This window comes from Poecilia latipinna, unplaced genomic scaffold (assembly GCF_001443285.1).
Source record: "Poecilia latipinna isolate Pla-1442-1.1 unplaced genomic scaffold, P_latipinna-1.0 Scaffold247, whole genome shotgun sequence".
NCBI classification, from domain to species: domain Eukaryota; kingdom Metazoa; phylum Chordata; class Actinopteri; order Cyprinodontiformes; family Poeciliidae; genus Poecilia; species Poecilia latipinna.
The window spans coordinates 447,693-456,173 of NW_015112863.1; the positions used below are offsets into that span (position 1 = coordinate 447,693).

General features: G+C 44.6%; 1 protein-coding gene across 2 annotated transcripts; it reads left to right on the forward strand.

Annotated features, from left to right (window-relative positions):
- Nucleotides 1-180: 180 nt before the first annotated feature.
- Nucleotides 181-6,736, forward strand: prr35 (proline rich 35). 2 transcript variants are annotated; one of them, XM_015032649.1, is made up of 3 exons: nucleotides 181-218; nucleotides 3,256-4,763; nucleotides 5,630-6,736. In XM_015032649.1, the coding sequence occupies exons 2-3, from the start codon at nucleotides 3,382-3,384 to the stop codon at nucleotides 6,429-6,431; spliced, it is 2,184 nt and encodes a 727-aa protein (XP_014888135.1). In that variant the 5' UTR covers nucleotides 181-218; nucleotides 3,256-3,381; the 3' UTR covers nucleotides 6,432-6,736. The 2 variants fall into 2 exon arrangements, with proteins under 2 accessions (XP_014888135.1, XP_014888134.1); XM_015032648.1 differs by lacking the exon at nucleotides 181-218 and having other exon boundaries at nucleotides 3,016-4,763.
- Nucleotides 6,737-8,481: the final 1,745 nt, after the last annotated feature.

The following is an 8,481-nucleotide window of genomic DNA, read 5'->3' on the forward strand; positions in this document are numbered from 1 at the left end:
TTGTGTTTTTGCAGTGAACAGGCACCATGATAAAAAATTAAACATAAAGCTAAAATAAAAGCATTTAATGATATTCTATGAGGAGAATCTGCTTGTAATTTATAGCATTACATTTTTGGCTGAATATTTTAGGTGAATATTGTTGATTGTCTAATTTTAATCTTCTTTCCTTCCTTTAAAAGCTTCTGCAGAGGAAATCAGCTGATCCCTCTCCTCAGGTAACTCATTTCGTCTCCGGTTTTATTTCCCCTCATGCAGAAAACGCGCTGCGGTTTGCGCTCGCATGTTTCCGTCAAAGCTTTTAGTGTTCAAGCGGTCGGGTTTGTTTGATCCTAAAAGCTTAAAACAAGACCGCAGGGTTTGGATACGAGGCGGCGGGGATAAAAAATGATTTTTATTGATCGGCTCGTAGCTGCAGCTGTTAGCCTCCATTATGAGCAGGTCAGCGCCCCGAGGCGCACAAGTCAGCCAATCAGACGGCCCGATTCTGACGGCCCGGCTGGGGGATCGGGCCGCCACCCCGCCGTCCCGCAGCATCACTCCCCTCCATCACCTGGGATTTATCCCCAAAGTTTAACTCGAATGAAGTTCTGTTTCTTTAGTTTAAAATGGAGGCTAAACTTTAAAGCAAACTGACTTTCATCTCCAAATGGCCTGAAGAAAGAGGCAAAGTAAAACTTCACTTCACTGCAGGCGGCAGCCGACGGCTTCACTCCCAGGAAAAACTCAAACCAATTCAACCATTAAAAACATTTTACAGATTTAGAGATGCAGAAATCAGTTCTCAGTTTTCTGATGATGAGCTGCTGATTCTTTATTTTTTAATAGTTTGATGAAGAAATTACAGGAATATCTCTAATGTTTGCATGATTTTTAGTGAACCTGGTCGATTCATCAACCTGACGATGATTTGAGTTTTGATGCTTTTAGTTCCTATTTTTCTAACTATCAGAACCGATCCTGGAAAAATCGTCTGGTTCCGATCCCCGTCCTGGCCGATAATCTCTAATTAAGCTGCAGAGATTTCAGAAAAAGAGACGTAAATCAATTATATGCAGGACATTACAGGCATATTTCCATAACCTCCAGCATATTCAGGTTTAAAGTAATCTTTTAATTTTACCAACATGTTTCTTCTGATTAGCGGCTCAGTCAAAGTCTGAACTTTAACCTGATGGAGAGAAAAAGATTAGATCTTCAAACCTCAAATACCTAAACGTGCAAAAAGCTGCTCAGAAACCTGGAGGATTTAATCGATGCAATGCTAATAAATGCAGCTGTTTAATAAAATGAAAACAAACCGAAAAGTTATTTTTTTATGTTTTATCAGATTTTGTGAGACGCCAATCGATTTTATTTCAGAAAGTTGATTAAATATAAATTTATATTTAAGTCCGTTAGTGGTATGAATAGTCTTGGACTGTATAAAAGTGATATTTATTTAAATTTTCAAAATTGCAACAACATAAAACCAGGACAGATGTATTATAAATTGGAGTTTTGAACATAATATTTGGCAGTAAAGTTAATTTCTAAACGTTTTTTCCACAGAACTTGAACAATAATGACCCTGTGGTCATCGAGGACGAGCGGCTCTAAGTGAAATCGAGGCGGTTGAACTTCTTCCCCATGTCCTGACCCAGATCTCGGTCCTGGCACTAATGACGCCCTTCAGGCATGGTGCCAGGCTCCTCATTAGCAACCCGGCCTCAAACCCCCAACTTCCCTCCCATCCCCACCAGCGCCGCTCCGTCCTCAGCATGGAGCCGCCTTTAGCGGCCCTCCCAGGGCCCAGGCCCCAGCCCCGCTGCACAGGTGCGGGGTTGGCTCTGTTAGCCCCCCCCGGCCCGGGGCCCTGCTGCCGCCTGGTGCTGCACTGCAGCTAATGAACAGTGGCAGGTACAGGGCAGCCGGGCCTCCCTGCAGTTAGGCTAGTGGCAACGCTAACAGATAACAGACATGTTCAGTTTGTTAAACCAGGAATCACAACTTTATCCAGTGGGGGGCATCGCTAGTTAAAAAGTTAGCTGTGCTAACCGTAAAGCACCATCATAAACATTAGCTCTGCTAACGCTAAAGCGCTACATCAACACGGTGCTTAGTGGAAACTAATAATAAACACTATAGCAACACGGCATTAAAGAGAAACTAAAGCTAAAACGCTGAATCAATTAAGTGTTTCAATCAATCACATTTATGAAGCACCCTTCATACTAAAAGCAGCTCAAATGCTGCACAGATCAATAAAAGCTAACAAAAACTAACAGTTACCCTCCAAGCCCACATGGAGACACAAACGAAGCAGAAATGATTCAGTTCAGGAAGTACAGCCAAAAGTCGGGTCTTGATCTGTTAACATTTTCTGCAGCCCTCAGGTTTTCTGGCAGATCGTTCCACAAACTGGGCCATGATACTGGAAACGAGCCTCACCATCAGTGTGAGTTCTGATTCTGGGGCCTGTAAATAGTCCGGTACCAGAGGACCTCAGGGCCCGGAGAGGTTCATAAGGTAACAGCAGCTCTGCAGGGTAAGATGGTGCTAGACCATTAAGACTTTTAAAAACCAGTAAAAGAATCTTAAAATAAACCCTCAGACATACTGGGAGCCAATGCAGTGATTTTAAAACAGGTGAGCCGGCCGACTGGTCCTGGTTAGCACGCAAGCAACAGAGTTTAGTTTAGCGGAAACTAATGCTAAATTGTTATATCAACATAGTCTTATGGCTACAGAGGAAACAATCTTAGTGCTACAGCAGAAGCTAACATCTATTATCTTCTTAATCTTTGGGGTTCAGTGTCAGTACTGCGTGCTAAGTAGCATTGCTGCGAAGTATTTCAGCTTCCTCAGCTGTAACACGTTTAAATCTGCTGTCCAAAAATTATGCAAATAATTTGGAGTTCAGCAGAAAAATCCTGGTACTGGGAAACTTAACTGGATATAAATGTATCCTTACGTTTTCATCAAACAATGGCATCACCGCTGAATTCATCCAGTATTTAAAGAATTAACAGTCAATAACCAAAACTTCAACACAAGTATTGAAATTTATTTCATTTAAAATTTACAAACGAGTTGAGTAAATTATCACTTTAGAAACTATCTGGAAAAAATAAATTTAGGGGAAGCTAAGTGCGCTAAACGTTTCCCACTCTCAGCTAAGCTAACAATTAGCATATTAGCTGGTCGTGCCCACCACTGTCTTAATTTCATTTAAAATCTTGTCTTGCTAAGAGTTTCTCTCTGTTTTCTTCACAGGAGTGACTGAAAGTTTAACAAGATGTTCTTCATCTCACAAGACTGAAGGAAAATCTGCATCAAATGAAACAAACAAAGCTCCTAGAATAACTTTCATTGCACCTGCGCTTGAAATAACCTTTAATCATGTCAAAGGATGAAGCTTGCAAAGTGACGTCTGCCGGAAAACACAAAGAGCGAAAACCGAAGAAGCCGCACTACATCCCGCGACCATGGGGCAAACCCTACAACTATAAATGCTTTCAGTGTCCCTTCACCTGCATGGAGAAATCCCACCTGTACAACCACATGAAGTACAGCCTCTGCAAGAACTCACTGTCTCTGCTCATAGAGTCGGACTGGCCCTACAAGAAGGGCAACATCCTGCACCCCGACCAGCTGCGGCCCTTCCAGCAAGCGCACGGCCTGCACGCTGCAGGGAAGGATGAACTAGAGCAGGTAATCTGCATCGAGGAGAAGCAGGGCCAACGGAGGTCTGAGGAGGAGGACGGAGAGGGCAGAGAGACTCAGGGAGTGGAGGAGGAGGAGGGAGGGCGAGAGGAGCGCCCAGAAATCAGCGGATCGGCCAAAGCTGCTTCCAACAACGGCAGAGGAGAGTCTCCGGAGACTGCAACCAAAAGGAGCAAACAGCCAGAGTCAGAGCTGCTGATGGCCGACATGCTTTCTCTGGAAGATCAGCTGCTGCGAGCTCGCTCCGCAGAGGTGGAGGCCCAGCTCAGGCACTACAAGCTACCCAAGACGTGCCTAACAAGTCCTGGGCTTCTGTCGGAGCAGTGGCGGCTGTTTGCGTCCAGCCACTCGAAAGCTAAAGCAGAAGGCGCTCAGCAGCGGGTGAGCGGTTCAATCCCCTGCTACCCTCCTCCAACCAACCTGGTGGACTACCAGGACCCCAGCGGACTCAACCTCTCAGTGCTGGGCGTTGGCTATCCCATCAGCCCCAGCTGGCTCTCCTACATGAACTCAGCCATTCCGACCGGGGCGTCCGGCGTCGCCGCTCAGACCCACACACAGTTCACACAGCTTCCCTTCCTGGCATCGGCGGCTCAGCTGGTGCACCCGGCATCCAGCACGCACACAGACCGAGCGCTCATCCCCCCTCGCCTCTACTATCCCTTCCTGTGTGAGCACACCTTCGGAGCAGCCAGCGCTCAGAGTGACGCTGGCAAATCCCTAAAGACGCCATCAAGCAGCGTAGATTCAAGCGCTTTGTCTGGCTTTCAGCCTAAAGTCGGTTTGTGGAAGGTTCCTGCTTTGAGGCCGGGAAACACGGTGTCCCCTGCTGGCTGGGTGTCGCCTCAGAGAGACTCACCTGACCAAGGCTACAGAGGCGGGGAGAAGATGCAAGCTACAGCCAAGGAAGGCAAAGCGACCTGTGGTCTCAAGAGGACTGGAGGTCCAATTAGAGGTCCTGAGTCCCCTGTGGAGAAGAAGCAAGCCATGGGCTTCACTTTGGACCTTCTGAGGAACATTCAGACTGCATCCGCTGACAAACATCTCCTACAAATAAGGTACATATTCTCAGAAATGTTAGTTTTCTTTGTTTTACATGAATGCTAAAGTTCAGAGTCTCAGGGTCCATCCACACCAGCTCTGTTCAGTCTGCTTTAATCCAACTCCAGGCTGTTTGTCTAAAACTTTTGGTTTGTTTGTGAATGTGAATCTGACCTAAAAGTGAACTCTGACCCGCCTACAAACCTCGTCCTTGGTTCGATTGAAGTGAACTCTGGTCCGGTTCGAATGTATGTGAACATTCCAAAAGACCGCTCCAAAAGCAGGAAGTGGACTACAGTGCAGGGCATTCTGGGTAAATACAACCAAAATAAACGTGTTAGCTTAGCACTAGCAGGGAAATTGGCTTGTGATCTTTTACCAAAAACAAGAGAGAAATCCAACAACCACTATAATCTGCTGCCACTCCATTTTTTGTTTACATTTCGTGAAGAAGGAGCTCAGAGGAGACGGGCGGCTGCTCTAAAAGCAGGAAATGGACAACAGAACATGGCATTCTGGGTAAATGCAGCCAAAACAAAGATTCTAGTGCCATCAGGAAAAATGGCTCACAATCTTTCATCAAAAACAAGACTGCTAAAATCTGACTCCATTTTTGTTTTGGGAAGAAGGAAGTTCCTTCTTCAGAGATTTTCATGTTGTTTCCCCTAGCTGTTTTTGGTGCAGCGCCCCCACAGGTGAGGAGGGTAATAGGTCTTTCAAAGGGTTTTGATTGTTTCACACAGAGCAGAGAGAAAGAACACAGCAGCAGCTGAAAATGTAACCAATCTGGCAACTTTGCTCCAAAGTTTACCAGACGATCAGGTGTGAAAACACCCTCAATCTCTGGAGTTTTCAAATCTAAAACTCTTGATCTCTTATTCAGTTTACAGGATTCACAGCTTCAGAGCCGGCCTGGTGACCAGTGGTACAACAAAACTCTCATCAGTCCCAGCAGGGAAGCGGCCTCTTTGTCAGCCAACAGCCAAGACGCCATCGCCTCCGGCGCCATCGAAGACGGAGCCTCAGAGTCGGTGGCAGCTCTCCTTACTGATCTCTCCAAGGCTCTGCAGGAGTACCAGGAGGCTGAGCGGAAGATCTCCCACCTCGAGAAGGAGGACCTTCCCGCCCAGCGACAACTGTGGGAGCACCTGAACAAAATCCGCAGCGAGCTCTCCCACATCCACCAGGCGCTGGAGCGCACGGCCGGCCAGAGCGACGGGCCTCTAGACCTGTCGGTGAAGAAGGAGTCAACGGACTCACCAGGCGAGCAAACAGTTCGAGAAGACAGCAGCCTTAAAGCCACGGAGACGGAAGAGGAGGACGAGGAGGTGGAGGAGAAGAAGGAGGAGAGAGAAGAGGAGGACGAGAGCGAGAGGAAGCTGATTAGGGCGTCGCTGGAGAAGCGTAAGCAGTCGCTGGACATGCTGATCAAGATGAGCCAGGTGTCGGTCGTGAACACCGAGGTTCTGCCGCCAGGCGGACTGGGTTTGAGGTCGGCTGAGGCGCTGTGGCCCAGCAGAACCACCAAGTGCGAAGCAGATTCCAGCGTCTTGCTCTGCCCCGACGGCCGATCCGTCGTGTTTACCGACATCCCGACCTCCGTCAAGCCTCCAAAGAGACCGTCGTCCATCCAGCGCCTGGAGGCCCAGTGTCCGCCGAGTCCTTTAACGCCCCCCGACAGCTGAGCTCCGGCGCTAGAACCTTACAAGACCAAGAGAATGAAAATGTCCCGTTTTGTTTCTCTAATCTGAAGAGAAATCAACCTGAGTTCAGTCCATTGAGAATCACGCAGAGACAATCTTGTGACCAGTGTGTAAAATAATGTAAATGCAATAAATGAAATTAGTGGAAAATGTTTTAAAGGGAAAATGCTGTTTCTATGATGTTCTGTTTGGCTGCTTCAGTAAGTTTGATGAATATAAAATGTTTTATGCACTGTATAAACCATGAGTCATTGTTTTCAAACTCGAGCCAAAAAATAAAAATATTAAATAGAAAGATCTTTTTTTCTACATAAAAAAGTCCCAAGCCTTTATCTTTGTATTTCGTTTCTGATTCGGCCATAAATCTGACGCATGAGCCCATTCGCATCAAGTCCTCTTCTTGCATATAAAGTAGTCTGAACTGTAAATCATTTACTTCATTACATAGATTTTAACAAATTAAATACTTTAAACAATTAATCTTTTTAAAACTCTCTAAAGTCCTGAGCTGCAAACTACAGGCGCAACAATGTAGGACCCGAACTATAACACATTCATTTCAATTAATTAATTACAAAGATTTTAACACAATTAATCATATAAATATATATATAAACATATTTTTACTTTTTTTACATATGAAAGACCCGAGGTGGAACCTTTCTATTCACGTTTCCGGTAAACCCATAAATCTGACGCACAAGCTACATTTGCTAGCAGTAACGTATGATGAAGCTGCTTCTTTTGGCTCATTAGGGGTTAATTTCTGCTTCAAAAAACGATCTGATTGGACGCTGGAAAAGACTGATGTTGTGTTTAAGTTGGGCTAAAAGGAGTTAGCGTATCAGCGAAGCTACAAATCTAAAATATGATCTCAACGCTAAACACGTAGCTGCTAACGCTAATGTCAGCATCCACAGCCCACGTTGCTAAAGGGGGTTCCTGAAACACTGGACAGCTGAACTTTGCACCAATCTGAAGGTTAAATAACAGATTAAAAACAGTAAATATCTCTGTTGTCTGTTTATTCAATAAATTAGAATCAAAAAGGAGTTTTTAATTGAAAATGTTGCTTATTTTATCAATATAGTTGATGTGACAAATTAATTCAACTAAACTTTAATCGAGTGCCACCACTAATAAAAGCAGATTCCAGAGAATGAAATAAAGCATTTGGGTAATAAATGTTATTCACACGGACAGACATCCAGAGGTAAAGGTGAAGCAGCTCCTGAAGCCAAGCCGCCTCAGCCCGGTTACCTGCGTTTCTCCTGAAGGTCCGAAACGTCTCCTCCCCGGCCGGAAAGGTCAGGGCCACAAACCTAAAGCTTTCTGACGGCTCTGAGGACAGGGCCGACATCCGCAGGCCCCTTCACCACCATCACCATCAGAGAGTCAAAGGTCAACTGCCAGGACCAGCGGACGTTCAACCCGACACTTTAAAACTGAGTTTCCTCACTGCACTTTATTTATTTCCACTTTGTCAACATGAGACTTAATTTTCCATCAGAAAATGAGAAATGCGGTGGAAAACATTGTGCTTATGCTAGCACCAAAAGGCTAGCAGCGGCCATTGCTTCTTCCCAGTCGGCCATCTTTGTTTCCTCTCAACTCACGATTGGTCTTGGAAAGATTTGCGAGATTCATTAAGGCGGAGATACAAGTTCTTATTTTTATTTGTAAGAAGTTTTAAAAGTCAGGAATAAATCTAATAAAAAGAAACATAAGCATCACAGCAAAAACACAAAACCCTATCAAGTATCAGGTATGTCATGGTATTGTTTTTCATACTTTACTGCCAAATTTTATTACTCTGTTTATTTTATCTAACTTAATTTTATTTCTTGCTTTATCATTTATCTACCTGCTGATTGTTGTGAAACATTTTGGTCCTAAATATGATATATAAATAAACTTAGATTTTAAATATTTTTGTCTACTTTTTAGTGTAAATAGCTAAGATTTTAAGTAAAATAAAACTAACTCACAAGTAACTTCAGGAATTTGTAGGAACTCATTTTAAGTCAGTAAT